The 26,976-nt window shown below is 44.9% G+C and overlaps 1 protein-coding gene across 1 annotated transcript; it reads right to left on the reverse strand.

Moving 5' to 3' along the window:
- Positions 1–84: 84 nt before the first annotated feature.
- On the reverse strand, positions 85–26,976 carry LOC137322158 (retinitis pigmentosa 1-like 1 protein). The gene is made up of 4 exons (XM_067985272.1): positions 26,347–26,976; positions 18,049–18,226; positions 5,931–6,056; positions 85–5,864 (listed from the first exon to the last, which is right to left on the reverse strand). Exons 1-4 carry the CDS (start codon positions 26,974–26,976, stop codon positions 85–87), a joined length of 6,714 nt encoding a protein of 2,237 aa, XP_067841373.1.

A 26,976-nucleotide genomic window follows, 5' to 3' on the forward strand; every position in this document is an offset into this window, starting at 1 on the left:
CAGATATTTAATTGCTAAATTAAAATTGTTTAAATCAACATAACCATTCTGATTATAATCACTATCAGTCATCTTTTTGAATTCTTAAAAATCTAAATCATCCTCATCGAATTCACTGTTACCAGGTTTCTGTGATTTGTTTCTCATAGAAGCTTGTTGATCTGGTTCTGGATCTGAATCGTTCCCTGCATCGTTCTGATCTTCACATGCTTCAGGACTTGTGCAAATACTTTTTCTGTCTTCATCTGATGAGCTTTCCGGGTACATTTTAGAAGATTTGTTTCCTGGACTATTTGAGCTACTACTTGTGGCTTCTTTAGTGTTAATCTGAACATTATCACCATCAGTGTCCTCCTTTGCAGAATCTTCCAGTATTCCCTCACTGGAGTGCTGTGGGCAACTAATAACATCTAATGAAGCACTCAGTTCTGCAGGCGATTTTGCATTCATGTCTTCTACCACCTCATCAATTTGGCTTTTAACAGCATTAGATTTTACATGCTCATCGGAAAGTTCTGAAATATCATTATCCAAATTTGTAGTCTCATCTACTTCTTCAATGTTATTCTCCGCAGGGACTCTTATATTGTTTTCTGACACCTCGTATTCTTGTTGACTGTCAACTGAATATGATCCTTCTAATTTGTTATTGTTTTCTGTCTCTGGATCTGTATCCTTGTGCAATACATTATTTTCTTCTTTCTGCACCTTATATTCCTCAGTTGCAGTGCTGGCTTCTTCAAGGTTGTTTTCAGTGTTAGCAGTTTCACACTCAATGCACTTGAAATCTTTTTTGTAATGTTTGTGTTGAATTTCATCTTTATAAACATCATCCTCTTTATCTTCAATAGATTCTTGAGCATCATCTGATTTTATATTTGGTGATTCTCTATATCCTTCACTTTTATCTTCTAGATCATCTTTGCACTCATCAATGTCCTCAAAATTCGGACCCACTGCATCGTTACCAGTTGACACTTTTTCCTCATCCTGATCCAATGTTCTATCTAATTTGTGATTTTCACATTCATTATTCACATTGACGTTTTCTTGATACTCATTTACTGGTTCATCGTTTTGAATCACATGCTCTATTTTATTTTGAACAGGTTCTATGGATTCACTTTCACCACAATCGTGATTATTAATCTCCCTATCCAACAATTCCTCAGGCTCATCTGTGTCAGTGACATGTTTCTTTATTTGCTCATTAGGTCTGTTCAAATTCATCATAAGTATCTCTCTCAGGTCAAAATCTTTAACAATAGGAATATTTCTCTGAATTGCGTTTGTTGCAATTTTTGACGTATTACTTATTTCCGTGCAGGAATCACAAGGACAGAATTTATCACGGTTAAATTGTTCAAGTGCATCAGCATTGTCACCTAACATTTCACTAAAATTCAAATCCTCATCACTTATCAGAGATGAAATATTGTCTGTGCTCTGTTCATGATTAGATTTACTGTTAGATTCTTTAGCATGTGGAGAAAACGTTTTGATTTTATACATAGCCTTTAGCCGTCTCCGTCTTTGTTCTGTTTGCTCAGATGATTCACATCTCTGTGGTTCCTGTGGAGGTGATGGCCTCTTTCTTCCTGCTCTGCTTTGGATTTTTTTTAGTTCTCTTTCAATGCTTCTCTGGATTCTCCTACTAACATCTTCTCTTAAATCAGCAATCATCTGATCTAATCTATCATCGTCTTCTAATTTCCACTTAATTTTAAATTCATTCACTGAATCTACATAATGTGTAATGAACTGCTTTTCCATTTTTTTCAGCAGTTTCATTAACCAGGCTGGGTCAGGATCAAAAGATTTCCTCTGTGCTGGCACAGGCTTTTGGTCTGCTATGACAGCTTGTGCTGCACAGCAGTGATCTGATGTTATTTGCTGTGGTGTTACTATGCCAGTACTGTTGCATTTTTCTGGTATTTTATCATGCACAATTTTGTCTTCCTCAGGATCATCTACATCTACTGCCTCATTGTGGTCATTGGCTTTAGTCTGTTGAACTATTTCTTTCATGTCACAGCTGTTCCCGGCTGATGGTTTCAATCCATCTACATCCGGAGCAGCTTGTTCCTTTAAGTTTTGGTTCATGTCCTGTGGGCTTTCTGCAGCGTTGCTGTCTATATTTTCATCCAAATCCTCACCATTATTACTTTGTTCACCACTACTCCACTGAACACGACAAGCTATGTCTGGAGTGACTGGACTGGGCGGTGCAACCTCTGACTGTGATATTCTTGAGTTTCTTGAAAGGGATCGTTTTTCAATGTTATCAATACCTTCTGACTTGTTCTTTGCATTACTGCAATTTCTTAACTTTGCTTTCCTACAAGAAACACCAGTCAGTATTGATTCTGCAGATGATATTGAGTATTCTTCATTTTTCTCATTTGGTTTATCACACATCTCAGCATTCTCATCAAATGAGTTTTTCATTAAAAAAGGTTGCTTTTGTTTTGATGTGTCATTCTTCTTGTTAGTACTTGTTCTTAAATCTAAATTACGTTTTTTCTTCTCTGTTGCTAGAGAGACATCAGTTGCCCCATCCATACTGCTATCTCCTGAACCCCCTGATCCACTATTGACATCCACTCCAAAGGAAGACACTGATGTGCCGTTATCATCCGCTGAATTGTGGCCTTTAAATGTTTTTGAATGTTTTACAGCAGGTTGAGAAACCTCTCCCTCACATTCTTCAGCAATGTCAGCAAGCCAGAATGACTTTAGAAACCCTTTGCTTGCAGAATTATTTGCATTATTGAATTTATTTGCATAATGCAATGATTCTTTGTCAAAAAATTGCAGACTGGTAAAGCGTGTCAACAGGGCCTTAGCTGAATGGCTTAGTTTCCTTTCAAATGCAAGGTTTAAATTTGGCAGACTGTTTGACCTATCCAATTTTAATTTCTGTCTAGGAGACAGAAGAGCTTTTAGAATCTCAACAGAGGAATGCACATTATTCGGTAAAACTTTCTCATGCAGATGATTGATCGTAGGGATTACAGAACAGCAAGAACTAATTGGTTTTGACTGTAAAATATCCACCTCTTCGACAATATGTTGGTCAATGCCCTCATCTTCTGCTTTTGGGCTTCCACTGTTTTTCATCTTTACCATCTCGGAATCATTTTTCTCTTTTGATTCCTGATTACTCACAGCAGATTCCTCTTCACGTGGCTTCTCTTCTAATGTTGTAGTAGCCTCTGCTCCACTGTTTTCCCCTTCTGGCATCACATCTATTGCAGATTTTTCACTTTTATCTTGGAATTCCTCTGTGCTGTCATATTTAACGAGCATGTTTTCAGATGGAATTTTTTTCAGCCATTCATAAACAACCTCTTCAAGTGATGCATTTGGCAGTACATCGGGTATAAGATAATTCTTCCCACAGGCAACTGCAACAGTATCTGTGGATGTTTTATTTTTATTCTTTTTGATATTATTACTGTGTTTACATTTTTCTTTGCTGCTGACTTTTTCACTGTTTCTCTTACTGTCACTTTGATTGATGTTTTCATTGTGAGGATTTTCACTGGTACTCTTCTCACTTAAATTGGATCTAGATCCTGATGTGGTTGGCCTGGAAGCAGGGTTTTTTTCGCCAGTTACTTTAGCAGTAGTCGATGAGCAAATATTCATGCTGCTTTTAGACTTGAGACCAGGGTTCGTTAATAGCTGTCTTGCATTTTTACCATCAGCCTTTCCCTTTTGTGGAAAAGACTGAGGCATGCTCTGAACAGAAGCATTTTCTGTAACTGAGTTTGTTTGGGTTACTGTACCTTCATCTACTTTACAAGACAAAAGTTCTACCTTTGCTACATTTGATAATTTTGAAATGCCGGTTTGTTTTAGCTCATCTTCAACTTGTTTTTGTTCTTGTCTTTCAGCTTCAGCTTTGACTCTAGATGCTTTCGAAACAGTAGAGCAAATGCTATTAGTGTTTTCACATCTCTCACGCTCCATTTTTATATTGTTTTCTGTTTGTAAGACTTCTGAAAAACATGATGTTGGTGTTTTATCCTCATTGCTTGGTTTTCCTTCTTCACCAGCTTTTAAATTTGGTTTTGAATTACCAGAGACAGATGTGGAAGGCCTGTAGTCATCCTCTGACTTGGCCTTTCCACTTCTACTTCTACGTGTACTGTTAGAACTGCTACAATTTATTGATTCAGAGTTTGAGGATCTTTGACTTCTGTCCTTGGAGTTTGTCACAATAACTTCTGCACATTCGCTCAGTGACGATAGTTCAGAATGAATGGAAGTAGCTGGTGGATATTTTAGTTTCACTCTATTTTTTTCACTTAAGTTTTCTGAACATGAAACATTACTGTCTTCACTTGCAGTGAGTGACATCCTCTGTGCTGCTAAGGATGTAGATGACCAAGAGAGAACAGAATCTGCACGGTCATCATCTGCTTCCATTTTTCTTGTACATTTATTGCTCTTTTTGGAAGATGAGTAAGTTGTGTTGCTTACTGGCCTTCCATTAGTGTCATTATCTTGGAAATGTAGTTCATAATTAATGCCATGGACCTCAGGAGAAGACCCTGACATGGACTGTCTTTCATATTCATTTAAGTCTTGTGTGATATGGCTGTCAGTTTTGGATTTAACTGAAGATAATGAAATGTCACTAGTCGGCTTATTGTCTTCATATATTTCTCTATTTGGATTTTTATCAATGTTGAGGGAGGAATTGGATACAACTGAATATGCTTTGCCTTCTTCAGCATATCCAACATTGCTTGTGGCGTTTGTTTTACCACTGAATTGGGTGGAGCAGCTTGATGCGGTGCTTGGACACAAATGGTTCAATGTAATCAATTCTTTACAGCCATCAATTGAATGTTTTGAATAGCTTGAAGGTACATTTTGAGCTCCTCCTGAACTACACTCATCTTTGATTTGTTTGTTGCATTTCAAGTGATGAAAGGATTCTGAGATGTTACTTATTGGTTTATCACCTGCTGCAGTACTATCAACGTCTTTTAAATCAACTGAAGCCTCTGCCGAGCTGGTGAATGATGTTGCTGGCCTGTCATTTTCTTCTATATCTGCTGTTTTAACTGCAACCTTCCTCTTTGAAGAAGCTGTGGAATTGCTTGGTGAAACACAAGAGAGGTGTTCATCATGTGAGTTTTGGTGATTGATGTTTGTAGAAGAATGTGATGAAATGTGGTGGCTAGTGACACTCTGGGCCCTAGAAATAGATGTTCCACTTTCATGATGTCCTACAGTTTTAGAATCAGAGGTACAATTACCACTTTGGCTACTACAGAAACTCGCAGAGCAATATTTTACTCCTCCATCTCCATTTTCCACGGTCTCCGAATGACTTAACGTCTGCTGTACAAAGTGTTGTGTACATTCTTCACTGGATGTTGTCTGTATGCTTTCAACAGATTCCCTTTTGTATACAGCTCTCCGACAGGATGATGTACTTGAGCAAGAAGAATGAGTGTGTCTTACATTTCTAGAGTTCACTTCTGTAATTTTATCAGGGTACATTGGATTTTTCCAAATGTTGTACCCCTGAAAATGTTTGCAGCAGTTCTCACAGTGTTTTTTTTCAGATTCTGCTCCAATGAGCTTTGAAATGTTGGAGCCATCAGCATTGCATGGATAAAATGATCCATCAAAACCATTGTCAGGATGCATTGGCTCAACCTGTTCTGTGGCACAGTCTTCTACTGAACATAGATGTTCATAACTGGTATTCCTTGTTAAACTAGACCTCCTGATCTGTGTGGACCACTGAAGTGTCTCACGATTGAGCAAACGAAAGCGAACTTTCATCTCCACTGAAAGGCTGCCATCTTTGTTCACGTGAACTCTTTTCTCAATGTCGTCATCTATTACAGAATCAATAAATTCTCCATTTTTTTCTTGTGAGCGCGAGTCCACAAATGAAGCATAACCACTGTTGCTCGATGACATGTTCAAGCCATTAGGATAGGATTTATCTGATGATAATGAAAATCTGGATGACCTAGATGGTAATCTGGGATGAATTACACTTTTCTTGGCTTCTAATCCAAAGTTAACTATAAAATGTGGAATGGCATTTCACCAGAATATTCCAAGAATCCCAAAAGTACCACAGACAGGAGGTGTTTACCAAGCAAAATTTGGTGTGGCAAAGGGAAAGAAAAAAGCAAAAATAGAAATTAATCCAATTTGAAGTCTATTTGAAAGTGCAGTGATATTATTCAGTAAGAATGGGCTGTAACTGAAGAAATTGATCATTACTAAAATACCCTGATTACCAAAACATCATCATAAGGAGTGGAAAATTACTGAATTTTGTCTGATTTAATAATTATAGAATTATACAGCCTAATGAGGAGGATAGGCTCTTAAGATTATCAACGGAGTTAGCCGATGCTTGTATCTAGATTCTTGATTAGTTTGAATAGAAAATGTTTTAGAAAGGAATAAAAAGCAAAATAAAACTGCAAATGCTGGAAACCTGAAACAGAAGTAAAAATTGCTGTGAACACTCAGTGGATCAGTCAGCAGCTGTGGAGAGAATAGACAAATTAATGCTTCAGATGTAACCTTTCCTCAGAACTGGAAAAAAATTAAAGTGAACAGCATTTAAAAGGAATAGAATAAGCGAAGGGAGAAAAAGGGAGAGGAAGTAGGATGAACTGTAAATGCTTAAAAGGAAAAGAGGTGATGGTTAAATGACTGAAGGGGTAATAATATGTGACACAAGGGGCACGATTTTAAAAGGGAAAAACGGGTGGGTTGGGGGCGGGGGAGCATTCAAAATCGCAACCTTTTCGGACACGCACCCAACCCGCCCACTTCCAGTTTTCACCGGGACGGGAGGAGGGGTTCCAGGCCTCCATTTTTCCAGAGTTTCAATTTCAATCCCTGGGAGCTGGGATTCCCAGGACTTTTCTTTCTCGCCACCCGAAAGGAGGCAAGAAGGCCCGAAACTAATAGATTTGTGCCTTTCTGGCACAGCTTGTCGGCCCGGTGGAGCAGGAGTGCTTCCCCCAGGCCCAACAAGCCTACCTGCAGTGACCCCTTCAATGATTGCGGACCAACCACCCTCCCCCCCAGTCTCCGATTTCCCCCCCCAATGATCGTGGACCCCCTCCCAATTCTCTGACCCCCCCCCCGATCTCCAACCCCCCCCATGATCGCGACCCCTGCGATGACCCCCGATTCCACCCCCCCCAACGATTGTGGACCCCCACGATTACCACCCGATCCCGACACCCCCCATGACTGACTCCCCCCTGTGACCCCCCATGCCCACCTATACCCTTGTGCCCCCATGCTCTTGTGCCCCCCATACCCTCCCCCCCATCCATACAGAGACTTACCTGAAGACTTACTTGACCATGTCCTCTCCCTGGTGCTCTCTTGTCCGACCTAGGCCAGCCTGTCAATCAGGCCAGTCAGTCGGACAGCAAACCGACAAAAAAAAATAAAAGGCCTTATGTCAAAATCATAAGGACATCTGGGAAACCCGTACTTCCGGGTTTGCCATCCGCAATTTGACCCCCTCCACCCCTTTCTGGCTCGGGGTCAAATTCATGCCCAAGGTGTCAGCCATGGCTCATCTGGTAGCATTCTTACCTCTGAGTCAGAAAGTTGAGGGTTCATGCCTCACTCCAAAGACTTGGGCACAAAATCTATGGCTGACACTTCAGTGCAGTACTGAGGGAGCGCTGCACTGTCAGAGGTGCTGTCATTCCGATGAGCCACTAAACAGATGGATGTAAAAGATCCCATGGCACTTTTCGAAGAAGAGCAGAGGCGTTCTCCCCAGTGTCCTGACCAATATTTGTCCCTCAACCAACATCACTAAAAACAGATTATCTAATCATTATCATATTGCTGTTTGTGGGACCTTGATGTGTGCAAATTGACTGCTGCGTTTCCTACATCACAGCAGTGACTACACTTCAAAAGTTTTTCATTGACTGTAAAGCGCTTTGGGATGTCCTGAGGTTGTGAAACGTGCTGTAATAAATGCAAGTCTTTCTTTTTCTCAAATGTCGTTTACAACATGGAAACAGGCCCTTCGGCCCAACATGTCCATGTCGCCCAGTTTATACCACGAAGCTAGTCCCAATTGCCTGCACTTGGCCCATATCCCTCTATACCCATCTTACCCATGTAACTGTCCAAATGCTTTTTAAAAGACAAAATTGTACCCGCCTCTACTACTGCCTCTGGCAGCTCGTTCCAGACACTCACCACCCTTTGAGTGAAAAAATTGCCCCTCTGGACCCTTCTGTATCTCTCCCCTCTCACCTTAAATCTATGCCCCCTCGTTATAGACTCCCCTACCTTTGGGAAAAGATTTTGACTATCTACCTTATCTATGCCCCTCATTATTTTATAGACTTCTATAAGATCACCCCTTAGCCTCCTACTCTCCAGGGAAAAAAGTCTCAGTCTATCCAACCTCTCCCTATAAGTCAAACCATCAAGTCCCGGTAGCATCCCAGTAAATCTTTTCTGCACTCTTTCTAGTTTAATAATATCCTTTCTATAATAGGGTGACCAGAACTGTACACAGTATTCCAAGTGTGGCCTCACCAATGCCCTGTACAACTTCAACAAGACATCCCAATTCCTGTATTCAATGTTCTGACCAATGAAACCAAGCATGCCGAATGCCTTCTTCACCACCCTATCCACCTGTGACTCCACTTTCAAGGAGCTATGAACTTGTACTCCTAGATCTCTTTGTTCTATAACTCTCCCCAACGCCCTACCATTAACGGAGTTGGTCCTGGCCCGATTCGATCTACCAAAATGCATCACCTCACATTTATCTAAATTAAACTCCATCTGCCATTCATCGGCCCACTGGCCCAATTTATCAAGATCCCGTTGCAATCCTAGATAACCTTCTTCACTGTCCACAATGCCACCAATCTTGGTGTCATCTGCAAACTTACTAACCATGCCTCCTAAATTCTCATCCAAATCATTAATATAAATAACAAATAACAGCGGACCCAGCACCGATCCCTGAGGCACTCCGCTGGTCACAGGCCTCCAGTTTGAAAAACAACCCTCTACAACCACCCTCTGTCTTCTGTCGTCAATCCAATTTTGTATCCAATTGGCTACCTCACCTTGGATCCCGTGAAATTTAACCTTATGTAACAACCTACCATGCGGTACCTTGTCAAAGGCTTTGCTAAAGTCCATGTAGACCACGTCTACTGCACAGCCCTCATCTATCTTCTTGGTTACCCCTTCAAAAAACTCAATCAAATTCGTGAGACATGATTTTCCACTCACAAAACCATGCTGACTGTTCCTAATCAGTCCCTGCCTCTCCAAATGCTTGTAGATCCTGTCTCTCAGAATACCCTCTAACAACTTACCCACTACAGATGTCAGGCTCACCGGTCTGTAGTTCCCAGGCTTTTCCCTGCCGCCCTTCTTAAACAAAGGCACAACATTTGCTACCCTCCAATCTTCAGGCACCTCACCTGTAGCTGTCGATGATTCAAATATCTCTGCTATGGGACCCGCAATTTCCTCCCTAACCTCCCATAGCGTCCTGGGATACATTTCATCAGGTCCCAGAGATTTATCTACCTTGATGCGCGTTAAGACTTCCAGCACCTCCCTCTCTGTAATATGTACACTCCTCAAGACATCACTATTTATTTCCCCAAGTTCCCTAACATCCATGCCTTTCTCAACCGTAAATACCGAAGTGAAATATTCATTTAGGATCTCACCCATCTCTTGTGGTTCCGCACATAGATGACCTTGTTGATCCTTAAGAGGCCCTACTCTCTCCCTAGTTACTCTTTTGCCCTTTATGTATTTGTAGAAGCTCTTTGGATTCTCCTTTGCCTTATCTGCCAAAGCAATCTCATGTCCCCTTTTTGCCCTCCTGATTTCTCTCTTAACTCTACTCCGGCAATCTCTATACTCTTCAAGGGATCCACTTGATCCCAGCTGCCTATGCATGACATATGCCTCCTTCTTCTTTTTGACTAGGGCCTCAATCTCCCGAGTCATCCAAGGTTCCCTACTTCTACCAGCCTTGCCCTTCACTTTATAAGGAATGTGCTTACCCTGAACCCTGGTTAACACACTTTTGAAAGCCTCCCATTTACCAGACATCCCTTTGCCTGCCAACAGACTCTCCCAATCAACTTCTGAAAGTTCCTGTCTAATACCATCAAAATTGGCCTTTCCCCAATTTAGAATTTTAACTTTTGGGCCAGACCTATCATTCTCCATAGCTATCTTAAAACTAATGGAATTATGATCACTGGTCCCAAAGTGATCCCTCACTAACACTTCTGTCACCTGCCCTTCCTTATTTCCCAAGAGGAGGTCAAGTTTTGCCCCCTCTCTAGTCGGGCCATCCACATACTGAATGAGAAATTCCTCCTGAATACACTCAACAAATTTCTCTCCATCCAAGCCCCTAATGCTATGGCTGTCCCAGTCAATGTTGGGAAAGTTAAAGTCCCCTACTATTACCACCCTATTTTTCTTGCAGCTGTCTGTAATCTCCTTACATATTTGCTCCTCAATTTCCCGTTGACTATTTGGGGGTCTGTAGTACAATCCTATCAAAGTGATCTCTCCCTTCTTATTTTTCAGTTCTACCCATATAGACTCAGTGGGCGAACCCTCGGATATATCCCCTCTCACTACTGCCGTGATGTTCTCCCTAATCAAGAACGCAACTCCCCCTCCTCTCTTACCTCCTGCTCTATCTTTCCTATAGCATCTGTACCCTGGAACATTGAGCTGCCAGTCCTGCCCCTCCCTTAGCCATGTTTCAGTAATAGCTATAACATCCCAGTCCCATGTACCCATCCATGCCCTGAGTTCATCTGCCTTGCCCATCAGACTTCTTGCATTGAAATAAATGCAGTTTAATCTAGACTTCCCTTGGTCTTTGCCCTGATTTCTCAGACCATGGGCTCGAATTTAGCAGGCCTACGGGTTCCCAGCGGGTGGTCCTCCGGGAGCGTGGAAAACGCGGACGGCTAATCGTGTGCGTCCCCCACGCGATCGCGGGATAATTGGACCGATTAAGCCCTGCTTCCGGGTTCTGCGCTCCCCAGCTGCGTGCCGGCCGGCTGCGCATGCGCAGTACCGTCGACGCGATGTAGGAGCTCCAGTTAAAGGGGCAGTCTCCCAAAGCCCCTCCTGCTACAAGCAAGCGGTTTGAGACGATGGCTCAGCAAAGGGGAAAGGCTGCGCCCCGTTTTTCAGACCTGGCACTGCAGCTGATGCTGGAGGGCGTGAGGAGGAGGAGGGAAACACTCTTCCCAGAAGATGGACGCAAGTTCCCTGCCGCCGCAACCAGGAAGGCATGGGCAGAGGTGGCGGCGGAGGTGAGCAGCAGGGGCAACACCCCAAGGACTTGGGAGCAGTGCCGCAAGCGCTTCAATGACCTGACTAGGTCTGGCAAGGTGAGTACACCAACGCACCCTCCCACATCCCGTCCCCACCATCACGCCAAGCAGATCACAACCCCCTCCTGCACAGCCACCACTGTGCTCCATCAGCAATCCTCACAGCCATTCATTCACCATCCTCGCCGTGCGCGCAAGTACCCACCGTCCCTGACCCCACCCGAACACTACCACACACCCCAATCCCCATGCAATGGGATGGGCACGTGGCCCACGCTTCCGCCCATCCGTTCCGCGCCACGCTCAACCCAACCACACCGATGCTCGATGCGTCTCACGATGCAAGACGCACCCACTCACACATCTGTGTTTTGCCTTCACAGGAGAAGAGAAGCAAGAACAATAGGGAAAGGGCACGCACCGGAGGTGGGCCGCCGCAAGTGGTGGAGCTCACCGACGCAGAGGTGGAGGCGCTCGACCTCGCCCGCACGCGACATTGCCTGTCGGTGGCCGATGGCGAGTGTGTCGCTGCCGAAACGGCCGGTAAGGGAAAGCTGACACTCAACACCCATGATCGCGAGTTACCGTCTCATCACCTGCCATCAGGCGCACTGTCAAGTTGGTCCACATGCCTCAAAGTGCCCTCTGTTCTCTTGCAGGTCCGTCTTTGGGTGAAGCGATCGTGGAGGGCGATTCCTCAGAGGACATGGCGGTCTCTGAGGGTGCATCGTCACATCAGAGCCAACCATCCACCAGCGCAGAGACACGCACCTCGGTGGGTCCCCCTCGCCAACTAGTTGGGGTAGCACTTGGTGAGTCACCGCGCACGAGTGAGCATGAGCAGACCCTGGTGGCAGGGGCAGCCGCGGAGGGTCCGCGACGGAGGGAGCACTCATCTCCAGGCTCTGCTCAGCCGGACCCAGATGCTGAACCCAGGGGGCCACCAGTGAAAAGGAGAGTCGTCGAGGGCCACCAGCTAATTGCTGAGGTACTGGCAGAGGTGCCGCGCGCATTGTCCACAATAGCGCAGGCGATGGAGGAGTCCACCTCCTGCATGTGGGCATTGGTGGCGCAGGCACAGGAGGGTACCGGCGACACAGTGTCGCAGGTAGGTGCGGGACTGTCTGCGGTGGAGGACAGGCTGGCCTCCCTCGAGCGTCACGCACAGCTCCAGATCGAGTCCATGCAGGCCCTGACAACGTCTGTACGGATTTAGGGTGAGCAACATTCCGACGCCATCAACAGGCTGAGGGATACACTAGGGGTGGCCTTGCAAGGCCTCACACATGCCATCCAAACTGCCGTCCAGCAGGGTGGAAGGGGTGATGTGGGCCGAGGCCAAGAGAGGGATGATGGTGACCGGGGACATGGAAGCGGGGACACCTCTCAAGGCGCCCCCACGTCCCACCCGTCGCCCACCTCTCAACCAGTACCCGCAATGGTGCCTCCTCTCCAGGTGGCCGAGTCTGCCCCTGCCCCGGTGCAGGAGGAGCAGTCTGTGGAGGTGCCGTCACGGGCACCGAAACCCAGGGGCCGTCCGCCAAAAGCATCTATCCGGTCAAGGCAAGAAGACGAGCAACCTGCCACTACCTCTGCTGGAGCCACAGGGGTAGCACCACGTAGGGGTTCCCGGAAAAGAATTGCAAAGGCCTTATAATCACAAAGGGAAAACACCAGGGTGTTTATTATTTCGTACTTTTTTTCTTATATAATGTCACATTCGAGATATTAAATAGTCTATTCTCACCACTCCTGCCACCTCTCGTCCATTCTTCCGCGGCCTGTGCAATAGGTGCGTTCCGTGGAGGCCATCATGACGGCGAACACCTGCTGCCACCCATTGGGCACACTGCTGTGGGTGCAGGATTACTGGCAGCACTCTTCAGTGGAGGGGGCTGGTATGGCCGCTCGCATGTGCAGGTGAGGAGATGCGAGCGCCTCGCAGTGTGTGACTCTAGGAGAACCGTTGACGTATGAGTGCCTCCCTGGCCTGGCGACCATCCCGGTGAGTCGCGGCTCGGCGCATGGGTCGTCCAACATCCTCTGGCGCGTCCTCCTCCTCCGCCTCCTCCTCCTCCGCCTCCTCCTCCTCCTCCTCCTCCTCCTCGCCCTCGCCTTCCTCAATATGGGTGGCGGGTGTGGATGGGGCCTCCTCCAGCGGCACCCCTCTCTGTTGGGCCATGTTGTGCAGGGCACAGCAGACAACTATGATTCGTCCCACTCTGAATGGTGTGTATTGGAGCGCTCCCCCAGAACGATCAAGGCACCTGAAGCGCATCTTGAGAAGCCCTATGGTCTGCTCAATTGTAGACCTGGTAGCAGTGTGGCTGTCATTGTACCGACGCTCCGGCTTGGTGATGGGGTTCCTCAGAGGTGTCATGAGCCACGTGTGGAGGGGATACCCCTTGTCGCCGAGGAGCCAGCCGTTGCCGGCGTTGGGAGCCTGCAGGATGGGCGGGACGGCGGACTCCCTGAGGACGAAGGCATCGTGGCAGCTGCCGGGGTATCTGGCGCACACGTGTAGGAATCTCTGGCGGTGGTCACAGATGAGCTGGGCGTTCATGGAGTGATACCCCTTCCTGTTGATGAACAGCCCTGGCTCATGCGGAGGTGCCCGTATTGCGATGTGGGTGCAGTCGATTACACCCTGCACCCGTGGGAAGCCGGCCATGGCATGGAATCCAACCGCCCTCTCCATCTGGCTGCGCTCGTCCATGGCGAAGTTGATGTAGTGGGAGGCCCTGCGGAACAACCCATCGGTGACCTGCCTTATGCACTTGTGTGCAGAGGACTGACAGACCCCGGTGATGTCCCCGGTGGCACCCTGGAAGGAACCGGATGCGAAGAAGTTGAGGGCAGTGGTGACTTTGACGGCGACAGGTAGGAAGATGCTGCTTGGTCCATCAGGGAGCAGCTCGTCGTTAAGGAGGCTGCAGATGTCGGCGACTACCTGGCGATTGACTCTGAGCCTCCGTATGCACTGCTCCTCGGAGAGGTCCATGAAGCTGAGCCTCGCTCTGTACACCCTGTGCGGAGGGTAGTGCCTCCTGTGACGCATCTCTCTCTGCGGTTGCCCTCCCTCCTGCTGTGCAGGTGGGTGTGCCGCAGCACCGTGTTGGGGGGCCCCACCTCTCCGAGGCGGACGGCGTGGACTGCGAGGCTGCTGGGGCTGGTCATCCTGTTCGTCCTCGGACGATGTCAACGCACCACCCATCTGGCAGGTGTTGGTCTGAGGGGTTGTGCAGGGTAGGTGGGTGGGTCCTCGGACTGGGGCTGCGGTTTCGTGTCGGTCTGTCCTCTGGCTTGGCGGGGGGTGGTGGAGGGCAGGGGTTGCCCTATGTGACGCGGTGGCCTCCTGCGTGGGTGAGGGCTCTCCCCCGTGGAGCGCACCTTGGCACCTGCCACAGGCTGCTGGCTGCAACACGCCTGGTTTGAAAGGTACTGTTTCCCCCAGTGTGGGAAACTGACTGCGTTGAACCTAAAATCCCACACTTCCTCTTTTGACAGCTGCTTCAGCTCATTAACTGACCACAACGAGCAAGTTAAGTACTCTCAAGTGGAACCCCGCTGGCTTTAATTGCCTGCGGGATTCCCACCAGCGGGGCTTGCGCGCGCAGCCCCGCACATCAGCGCGGTACCCGGAAGTGGCCGGGATTTTGTCGCGATCCGGTCACATGACCGGATATCGGGATTTTCGGGGCCAACCCGCCGGAAACGCGATCGGAAAATCGAGCCCCATCTGTCCGGTCATGTTTTGTACACTCTCCCTTACTGCCTTTTGTTTCTGTCACCACTTTACTTCCCACTGACTTCCTGCATCGGTTCCCATCCCCCTGCCACATTAGTTTAAACCCTCCCCAACAGCACTAGCAAACACTCCCCCTAGGACATTGGTTCCAGTCCTGCCCAGATGCAGACCGTCCAATTTGTACTGGTCCCCAACACCGCCCCACCCCCCCCAACTCCCCTGCAGCCCTCATCCTGAGATTTACCTGAGGGGTGCTGCCTGTGGAGGCACATCCAGTGGCGACAACTCACGCCGAGTATGCTAATTAAAATGGAAATTGATCCTCGGGCCTCTTGGTTCAAGTGTGCCCAGACCAAAATTTACCCCCGAGTGTTCAACACACCTTATAAAAAAAACAGGCATAACTAGAACCCATTCGGGTTTCCATGGAGAAACATTCTATCTGAAGGAAGCAAGTAGAGTTAAAAGAGAAATTTTTCCAGGTGAGAACAAGTTCGGCTAAGCAAAAGTGGGTGGGTTTAGGTGGGCCGATGTTGAAGGAAGAATCAGAGGCCCTGTGGGCCTTCCTGGTGAGGAATAGGAGTGTAACTGCATTGTATGTTCACAATGAAAATGAGAGAGTTGGAGCTGAAAAGCTGGAATTTATTAGTGACAGAGGGCATCAGAAGACATGGATGTAGATGGATAGTGACTGGGCAAGGGGATAATTTTCTGCTTCACTGTCTGGGTGATAATATGGCAGAGCGGATTGCTTGCCCATTGTAGAGCCCACAAAATCGGGCCCATTCTACAAGGGACGGGTGATTTGCTCCACCGAGCACTGCCGTGAAGGAGAAAATCACAGCCGTCACCCACCCCACCCCATCGGGTAAGAATAAGAGAAAATTAGTTCAGTGGGACAGCAAAGGGAATAAAAGTATGTTCCCTAGAGAGTACTTTACTTTTGTATTGAGGAAGATTACTTTGAGCCTGTTGATTTTTTCCTAAATTTAAAAATAATCATCTAATTATACTCGATATTATGAGCTTTGCTAGTGGCACAGAATCTCACATATGTCATGCAATTAATTTGCAGTATGCTGCATCTTGCAAGGTGTGTTTTGTGGGGCAGATAGGCAAGCATGAACCTCCTTTAAATAGGCCACTTATGTTAATAGGGCTCCACACTGAATTTTGTGAGATTGGACAAGGAATTGGCCAAAGCACACAGCTCACCCATATAAAATTAGTGTATAACAGTTGAATGGCCTGGCCTGCCTCAGTGAAAAGTTTACATTTCTGAATCATCAGTGGCAAAGACACCTCAGGCATTACACCCATAATCCCAGCAGACATATTTATAGACTGCTCTAGTACCACCTGTATATGTCAGATGAGGCCTTTCTTCAAAGCCTCTTCTTTACTGCAAAGACAGTGACAGATTAATGCCACCATCTGCAGGCTGACTTGCAGACAAATTGAATGACTGAGATAGTTTCTTCCCATTGCTTTTGAAGGTCACTGTGATATTATGCTTCTCTGCAGCAGGATCTTTCCAGCCCATGCAGAGGACATCTACCAGATAAGCCAGTCTGCAAGACATACCTGTATAAAATAAGTGACTGACGATGTATTTGACATGGGAAACACCTTTGTTGCTTTCCCAATGGAAAGGAGTCGCCAACTGGAGAGGGCATGTAACTCTTAACATCTGGTAGATCTGTAGATTCAACCCATGTGGCCTTCAGGGCAGAGAGATTTAGGGGTCCAAGTACAGAAATCACTTAAAGCTAGTGGACAGGTACAAAAAATAATTTACAAGGCTAATGGAATGTTGGCCTTTATCTCAAGAGGGCTGGAATACAAAGGGGTGGAAGTTATCTTACAGCTGTACAGAGCTCTGGTTAGACCCCATCTGGAGTAATGCATTCATTCTGGGAACCGCACCTCAGGCAGGATATATTGGCCTTGGAGTGGGTGCAGCGCAGATTCACCAGAATGATACCGGGGCTAAAAGGGTTAAATTATGAGGAGAGGTTGCGTAGACTAGGTTTGTATTCCCTTGAATATAGAAGATTAAGAGTTTCAGATGATTAAAGGATTTGATAGGGTAGATAGAAATGGGGAAAGGGCGGGGGGGTGAGACTAGCTGGACTGCTCTTGCATAAAGCCGGCACGGACTCGATGAACCAAATGACCTCTTTCCATGCTGTAACCTTTCTATGATTCTATAAGAGAAACTATTTCCTCTGGTGGGGGAGTCCAGAACAAGGGAACATAACCTTAAAATTAGAGCTAGACCATTCAGGGGTGATGTCAGAAGGCACTCCTTCACGCAAAGGGTAGTCGAAATCTGGAACTCGCTCCCCCAAAAAGCTGTTGAAACTAGGTCAATTGAAAATTTCAAAACAGAGATATTTTTGTTAGGCAAAGGTATTAAGGGTTATGGAATCAAGGCATGTAGATGGAGTTAAGGTACAGATCAGCCATGATCTAATTGAATGATGAGTCAGGCTCGATGGGAACTCCTGTTCCTATATTCCAATTAAAGATGATAGCAGTCCTTTTAGAGCTGCTGGCTCGCCCAATTTTGCAACTTGCAGCCAACCAGCTTTCAGGCCAGACTACCTGTGCACATTTCCAGTCATTCAATTTGTCTGCAAGTCAGTTAGGGAGTTTGTTGAAAAAGAAGGGAAAGGCTTGCCTTGCAAAATTCAATATAGTCAGCCCTCCCTACCAGTGATGTGGGTGAACCCCGGCCACAGGCAAACACATCCCTAATTTTGACGGACTTGTACAATCAGGGCTATTGTTTCAATTACTTCAGAATTAAAGCCATGTGGGCTAGATTGTTACCTCTTCAATGAAAGCCTTAACAGTTTTCAGTTTTGATCACAGTTGCATTCCATTTTTACACTTTTTAAAAATAAAACCACTAACCATTTTTCTTGATATTAGATGATTCATTATTAATGTTCGCACGAGATCGCCTTGTCAGGCCTGGCAGCTTTTCAGAAGATTTTCTTCTGAAGTTCTCATGCACAATTGGTTTGGAAGCTTCATGTCCAACACACACCAGAACATTAGGGCAATGAAAAAGAGCCTGTAAGGTGTCGATCTGTAAAATACAAGCATTATCAGATTCAGATTAGGAAATGTTTTTCCCTGTAAAATGCTCTGTTACAGTTTTTGTTTGTTTGATGATATGTTACCATTCAATGAAGGAAATGCCATCTTTCAACGGGGCAGAAGTGCAGTGGAGCAGGACCTCCGCCCACCAGTCTAGTCTGCCAGTGACCCTATCCAAAATCCCAAGGATGAGGTAATTTAAATATTCAGAGTGGGGGCCCCATCCTTGTGGGGGTGAGACAGAGATGCCCACCCTGTTAAGGTGGTGGAAATCAGAGTGGCTTCCTGGGGCTCTGCTACGAGGCTTCCAAGCACTGAAGAAAAGGGGCTAAAAAAATGTATTTATTCCCCTCAGGGAACAGAGTCCTTGGACATAATGGGTAGAAGAAGCACTTGTCTCTCTGGGGTGCAGTTTCCAGCAAGACTTACGTGGGGCATAAATCCAGCGGAAGAATAGCGCCACAGTTCTGAATTTCAGGGCCATTTCCTAATTTTCCTTATGTTTCCCATGGGACAGAGCCTGGTCTCCACAGATTACCTCCTCATGCAGTGTAGCTGGTACTGGGACATCACTGGATTGAGGTTGTGAACTCACATGCTTCATTGCAATGTACAGCAGCATTCCGCTGTTCTGGATTTATAAAATGATTTGGACCATGATTTGAATACAATATATGACTTTTTGATATGATTATTCTGTATTTGCGATTACATAAAAGCAATGATGTGGAGATGCCGGTGATGGACTGGGGTTGACAATTGTAAACAATTTTACAACACCAAGTTATAGTCCAACAATTTTATTTTAAAATTCACAAGCTTTCGGAGGCTTCCTCCTTCCTCAGGTGAATGTCAAGAAATCCTCGAACCTCTCGCATTTATAAATCACAGAACAATACCTGGTGATTACAGATAGTCTTTGGGCAGTTGAAAAGACTTTCTGTAATCACCAGGTATTGTTCTGTGATTTATAAATGCGAGAGGTTCGAGGATTTCTTGACATTCACCTGAGGAAGGAGGAAGCCTCCGAAAGCTTGTGAATTTTAAAATAAAATTGTTGGACTATAACTTGGTGTTGTAAAATTGTTTACAAACATAAAAGCAAGACATAGAAGTGCTGCACACTGCTCAGAATATTTCTCCCACCAACACAAAGGTCGTCTAATCGTTACATGTTACATGTGAAACAAAGCAAGCCATTTCACCCCAGTAATTTCAATGCACACATACAAATTGCCACAAAATGCAATGCACTTAATATATAACTCTACTGTGTGACACGAACCAAGATTTTCAAATATAATAGTTACCAGCACAGATTTGGAAATGTGCAAGTAATGGGAGCAGAAAATTGAATCTAAGTGAAATTTAACAGGATCGAAACAATTAAAAAGGTTGACAATAATTCTAAAAACCTTTAGAAAGGCTCAAAATCCATAGAGGGCATTTGGAATTGATTCTGCAGGATGATGCCACCAAAAGAAAGCTATATGGAAGAAAATCCAGCACGATGAGAGTGAACCTGAGCAGCGAATAAAAGAGGCGTGGCCAGAGCGGACCTGTGTGGCAAATAAGAGGCGTGGCCAGAGCGGACCTGTGTGGCAAATAAGAGGCGTGGCCAGAGCGGACCTGTGTGGCAAATAAGAGGCGTGGCCAGAGCGGACCTGAGTGGCGAATAAAAGAGGCGTGGCCAGAGCGGACCTGAGTGGCAAATAAGAGGCGTGGCCAGAGCGGACCTGAGTGGCGAATAAGAGGCGTGGCCAGAGCGGACCTGAGTGGCGAATAAAAGAGGCGTGGCCAGAGCGGACCTGAGTGGCGAATAAAAGAGGCGTGGCCAGAGCGGACCTGAGTGGCGAATAAAAGAGGCGTGGCCAGAGCGGACCTGAGTGGCGAATAAAAGAGGCGTGGCCAGAGCGGACCTGAGTGGCGAATAAAAGAGGCGTGGCCAGAGCGGACCTGAGTGGCAAATAAGAGGCGTGGCCAGAGCGGACCTGAGTGGCGAATAAGAGGCGTGGCCAGAGCAGCGAAGTCAAAAAGAAATGTTTTTTAAAGTCAAAAAATGACTTCACAGAGGAGTGCCAAGGGTAAGTCAGTATAAGTATTTAGTTTATTGTTAAGTGTTTTTAGTGGAAATTGTGTTTAGTGGTTAGTGTCTTTAGTGGTGGTTAGTGTTTTTAGTGGTTAGCCTGTTAGTATTAGTTAAAAAGCCTTAAAGCTAAAGAATTAAAAAGAGTGGGAAACCAGAGTAGTTAAACAAACCCAGGAAGACATCTCAAAAAGTGACATCATAGTCAGCACAGAGGAACCCGAGGAAATTAAACTAAGTCTTTAATTTACTATACACGCTCTATCTTTAACTATAAATTATAAATAAATAAATATTCAGAATAATTAATTTAAAATCAAGCTAAACTCCATCTACAAATGTTAAGAGTTTCTATTAGTTCTAGAATTAAATTAATGCTAACAAATAAATATGAACATACGAACATACAAATTAAGAGGAGTAGGCCATTCGGCCCCTCGAACCTGCTCTGCCATTTGATAAGATCATGGCTGATCTGATTGCAACCTCAAACTTACTTTCCTGTCTACCTACTATAACCTTTGACTCCCTTGTTAATCAGCAATCTATCTAACTCAGCCTTAAAAATATTCAATGACTCTGCCTCCACCGTTCCCTGGGGAAGGGAGTTCCACAGACTCACGACCCGCTGAGAGAAAAAATTTCTCCTCATCTCCGTCTTAAATGGGAGACCCCTTATTTTAAACTGTGGCCCCTAGTTCTAGTCGCTCCCACAAGGGGAAACATCCCCTCTGCATCTATCCCTTCTAGTCCCCTCAGGTTCTTATATGTTTCAATAAGATCACCTCTCATTCTTCTAAACTCCAGTGTATACAGGCCCAACTTGTCCAACCTTTCCTCATAAGATAACCCTCTCATCCCAGGAATCAGTCGAATGAACCTTCTCTGAACTGCTTCCAAAGCAATCATGTCCTTTCTTAAATAAGGAGACCAAAACTACACACAGTATTCTAGATGTGGTCTCACCAATGCCCCGTACAACTGTAGCAAAACATCTCTACTTTTATATTCCGTTCCCCTTGCAATAAAGGACAACATTCCATTTGCCTTCCTAATTACTTGCTGTACCTGCATACTAACTTTTTGTGATTCATGTACCAGGACACCCAGATCCCTCTGTACCTCAGAGTTCAGCAACCTCTCTCCATTTAAATAATATACTGCTTTTCTATTCCTCCTGCCAAAGTGGACAAGTTCACATTTCCCCACAGTATACTCCATCTGCCAAATTTTTGCCCACTCATTTAACCTATCTATATCCCTTTGCAGACTCCTTTTGTCCTCTTCACAATTTACTTTCCTACCTACCTTTGTGTCATCCGCAAATTTAGCAACTGTACATTCGGTCCCTTCATCCAAGTCATTGATATAGATTGTAAATAGTTGAGGCCCAAGCACTGATCCCTGTGGCACTCCATCCGTTACATCTTGCCAACCTGAAAATGACCCATTTATGCCTACTCTTTGTTAACTGTTAGCTAAACAATCCTTTATCCATGCTAATATGTTACCCCTATACCATGAGCTCTTATTTTGTGTAGTAACCTTTGATGTGGCACCTTGTCAAATGCCTTCTGGAAATCCAAGTACACCACATCCACAGGATCCCCTTTATCCATGTCGCTTGTTGCTTCCTCAAAGAACTCTAATAAATTAGTCAAACTCTATTTCCCTTTCACAAAGCCGTGTTGACTCTGCCTGATTGCATTGAGATTTTCTACTGACCCTGCTATAACCTCCTTAATAATAGATTCTAGTGTTTTCCCTATGGCAGATGTTAAGCTAACTGGCCTGTAGTTTCCTGCTTTCTGTTTCCCTCCTTTCTTGATTAGAGGATTTACATTCACTATTTTCCAATCTGATGGGAATAAATAAAAACTAGAACTGGCGATGCAGGTTGTGTGTCGGGACTGTAGTATGTGGGAGTTTGTGGACAGCGAGACTATCTCAGATTGCCATGTCTGCAGGAAATGTCTCTGCCTTGATTCACTCCAGCTCAGAGTCCTTGAGCTGGAGTGCGAGTTAGAGACACTCTGGCGCATAGCTCAGCAGGGTAAGGGGAACCAAAGGGCGCTCGAGAAGGAGGTCCCGCAGAGACTGCTCCTATCCAACTGCTACAATGTACTTGCTACCTGTGAGGATAAGGACGCAGGCTGTGGGGGGGACAGTCAGAATGCTAACCATGGCACCGTGGAGCAGGAGGCAGTCCAAGGAGGGGAGGAGCAGAATAGAAAGGTTGTAGTCATAGGGGATTCGATAATTAGGGGGGGTAGATAGCATCCTCTGCAATCGCGACTGAGAGTCCAGGAGGGTGTGTTGCCTTCCTGTTGCAAGGGTAAACGATATCTCGGAGCAACTGGAGAGGAACTTGGAAAGGGAAGGGGAAGATCCAGTTGTCGTGGTCCATGTTGGGACCAATCACATAGGGAAGGAAAGGGTGGAGGTCCTGCTAAGGGAATATCAGAATCTAGGAACTAAATTAAAAAGCAGGACCTCGCAGGTGATAATCTCAGGATTACTACCTGATCCACATGCTAATTGGCGTAGGGATAGACAATCAGAAAGGTGAATGCATGGCTGAAAGACTGGTGTGGGAAGGAGGAGTTCCATTTCATGGGACACTGGCACCAGTACGGGGACAGGAAGGAGCTGCACCGCTGGGACGGGCTCCACCTGAACTGGAATGGGACCAGTGTCCTAGCGGAAAGGATAAATAGGGCCGTCTATAGGACTTTAAACTATAAGGTTGGGGTAGGGATCTGGGGAAGATAACATAAGTCTGAAGAAAAAAGAAATAAGAAATGAGAGTAAAGGTTAGACCAAGTTAGGGACTAAGGGTAACATAAACAGTCAGGGGACAGATACAATTATAGAACATAAGTACAAAATAACTGTTAAAAACAAAGGGAGGGGAACAATTACTAAAAACAAATTAAATTGCTTGTACAGCAATGTGCACAGCATCCGAAACAAAACGGGGGAACTGGAGGCAATAATTCATAGCGAGGAGCCAGATGTGATAAGGATAACTGAAAATATGGTTACAAAGGAACAGGACTGGCAGTTAAATATTAAATATTGCAGGATATAATGTATTTAGAAAGGATAGGGAAGGAAGAAGGTGGGAAGTGAGGTAGCTGTACTAATTAGAGACACATAACCTCAGTCGCAGATTTTTGATAATTACATTATTTGCCATAGAAGGTACAGTATAATTGATTAGGGGTCATTTTACAAATTTTCATTTTGTCCTCCAAGAGCACATATTGGAAAGTTGGTTGCAGAGGTCAGTGGCCCATGTGTGATGAGCTTTTAGATAAGCTTTATCAAAAATCAAAGATTGACATTTTTCATCTGGTCCAAAATGTTGTTGGTTGCTTTTAAAAATTATTGCATGATTTTTGCAAGTTTCTCTAGTCAATCCAGTTTTGCCAGCAAGGTCCTCTCATTGTGAGAATGATGATTAACATTCATCATGGTCCTGAACATTGATCCAGGATTCCAAACTATCACCAAAAAAACCTATACCTGCTGGAGCTACGTAACATACTGTTAGCCCTGCTGAAACTTAACACAGTTACTAAGATTCTAGATTTTGGTATGGCTAACTTTAACGGGATGAGACAGAGACTGACAATAACAAACTGGTCAAATGTTATCGGGTAAAACTACAGATGAACAGTGGGAGGTATTCAAAAAATAATTTAACTTAATACAGGGCCAGTATATACCCCTAAGGGGCAAGAGCACTACTGGCCAAATAAAACAGCCATGATTGACAAAAGAGAGAAAACATAAAACTAAAGGAAAGAGCGTACAAAAGTGCAAAGAATAGTGTAGATCCAGGAGATTGGGGGAGATATAAAGAACAGCAAAGGAAGGCAAAAAAGATAGCAAGAGCTGCAAAAAGGGAATACCGAAAGAAACTTGCGAGAGATATTAAGGTTAACACAAAAAGTTTTTGCAATTATATTAGAAGAAAAAGGGTAGCTGAGGGTGATGTGGGCCCTTTAAAAACAGATGTGGGTAATATTGCAAATGAAAATAAGGAAACGGCAGACTTGTTGAATAATTAATTTGTGTCAGGCTTCACAGTAGAGGAAGAGGATGGTATACCTGACATTCCAAGGAAACTAATAATGAATCAAGGACTGGAACTCACTAAGGTTAATGTAAGCAAGAAAACAGTATTAGAAAAAATAATGGCTCTAAAGACTGACAAATCCCCAGGACCTGGTGGTTTTCACCCCAGGGTTTTAAAGGAAGTAGATGAGGAAATTGTAGATGCTTTAACCATAATCTTCCAAAGTTCTCTCGATTCAGGAATTGTCCCTTTAGATTGGAAAATTGCAAATGTTACTCCATTATTTAAGAAAAGTAAGAGACAGAAAGCAGGAAATTATAGACCTGTTAGGTGAACATCTGTTATGGGGAAATTATTGGAATGTATAATTAAGGAAAGAGTGACTGAGCACTTAGAGAAATTTGAGCTGATTAGAGAGAGCCAACATGGATTTGTAAAGGGTAGGTCATGTCTAACGAACCTAATTGAATTTTTTGAGGAAGTAACTAAAGTAGTCGACAGGGGAATGTCTATGGATGTAGTTTATATGGACTTCCAGAAGGCATTCAATAAGATTCCACATAAGAGATTGTTAGCTAAAATTAAAGCTCATGGAATTGAAGGCAAATTATTGACCTGGTTAGGAGATTGGTTAGGCGGTAGAAGACAAGGAGTAGGGATAATGGGTATATACTCGAATTGGAAGGAACTGACTGGTGGTGCCCCACAATAATCTGTGCTAGGGCCTCAACTATTCACTATATTTATTAATGATTTAGATAACACGATAGAGAGCCATATATCCAAGTTTGCTGATGACATGAAGATTGGTGGCATTCTGAGTAGTGTAGATGGGAGCATAACATTACAAAGAGACATTGATAGATTAAGTGAGTGGGCAAAACTGTGGCAGATGGATTTCAATGCAGGTAAGTGTGAGATCATCCATTTTGGACCAAAAGGGATAGATCTGAGTATTTTTTAAATTGGGAAAAGCTAGGAACAGTGGAGGCCCAAAAAGATTTAGGGATTCATGTACACAGATCACTAAAATGCAGTAGTCAGGCACAAAAAATAATCAAAAATGGTAACGGAATGTTAGCCTTTATAACTAGAGGGCTGGAATATAAAGGAGAGGAAGTTTTGTTGCAGCTATACTAAGCCCTGGTTAGTCCACATCTGGAGTACTGTGCACAGTTCTGGGCACTGCACCTCAAAAAGAATATATTGGCCTCGGAGGGAGTGCAGCGCAGATTCACCAGGATGTTACCAGGGCTCCAAGGGTTAGATTATGAGGAGAGATTACATAAACCAGGCTTGTATTCCCTGGAATATAGAAGGTTAAGAGGTGATTGGAAGGACGTTTTTAGGATTTTGAAAGGAATTGATAGGGTAGATAGAGAGAAACTTTTTCCGCTGGTGGGGGAGTCTAGGACAAAGGGACATAACCTTAAAATCAGAGCCAGGCCATTCAGGAGAGAAGTTAGGAAACACTTCTTCACATAAAGGGTGGTAAGAATGGAACTCTCTCCCACAAAAAGCAGTAGATGCTAGCTCAATTAATAAATTTAAATCTGGGATCAATAGATTTTTTCTAGCCAAGGGTATTAAGGAATATGGAGCCAAGGTGGTTGGATGGAGTTAGGAAGCAGATCAGCCATGAACTCAATGAATGGCGGAACAGGCTCGAGGGGCTGAATAGCTGAATCCTGTTCCTATGTTCCTATCCATTACTTTGAAAAACTAGGATCAGTATCCAGGACTGGGAAGAATGCAGATCCTTGCTCCCAAAGTGTTGGTTGCCGACCAGTGAATCAGATACCTTTGTCAGCAGAACTGCTTTCTTCCTTCCATCCCATCCCTAATATTTCTGTTTAATTCTATTAAGTGCATAGTTGCAGTCAGCATATTCATTGCAACAATAAAATGTAACATTTGACAGAACTAAATAAGTACATACATTTCTTCCATCAACTGTATAAAGTTTTCTCACGCTGTACTGCATGAGCTCAGAGATTTCATCAAGAAAACTTCTGAAGCTGTGTGTATGCCTCTTGTGCAGAACAATTGAATAATGAATGCCAACATTCCCATTTTTTATCAGTATTATTTTTTTATGTGCCATGTGAATACGATGTACGTGACTGTCTTCCTGCCTTGCCCTCTGTGTGGTATTTCGGCGGGCATTCGATGGGTTATTGCCCTGCCATGTAGCTGGCTTTCTCCCAGCTGTGTTCATATTGATTGGCTTGACATGCTTTTTATCAGAACAGATATATGAGCCTCCATCTTCCAACTGCTCCAAACTGTTGATGGAGTGAATTCCATGAGGAGTTGTCACTGTCCGCACACCAAATGGAAGAGAAACCTTCTGGGTGAGGTCATCTAGGAGGGCATCAAAGGTCTTGAAGGTCCGGTTGTTTACAGCCATTTTTGCTCCAGTGAACTGAGGGTCACCACTCTTGTAGAAGGTTATTTTCTTAGCTGGAGTCACCTCAGTCAGGTTGGTGGCCTTGGTAGCTGAAGGCAGAGGCTGCTCAAAATTGAGCGGATAGATAGCAGAAGAGTAACCCAGAGAAGTTTGATTCAT

The sequence above is a fragment of the Heptranchias perlo genome, chromosome 5 (genome assembly GCF_035084215.1).
Source record: "Heptranchias perlo isolate sHepPer1 chromosome 5, sHepPer1.hap1, whole genome shotgun sequence".
NCBI lineage: Eukaryota > Metazoa > Chordata > Chondrichthyes > Hexanchiformes > Hexanchidae > Heptranchias > Heptranchias perlo.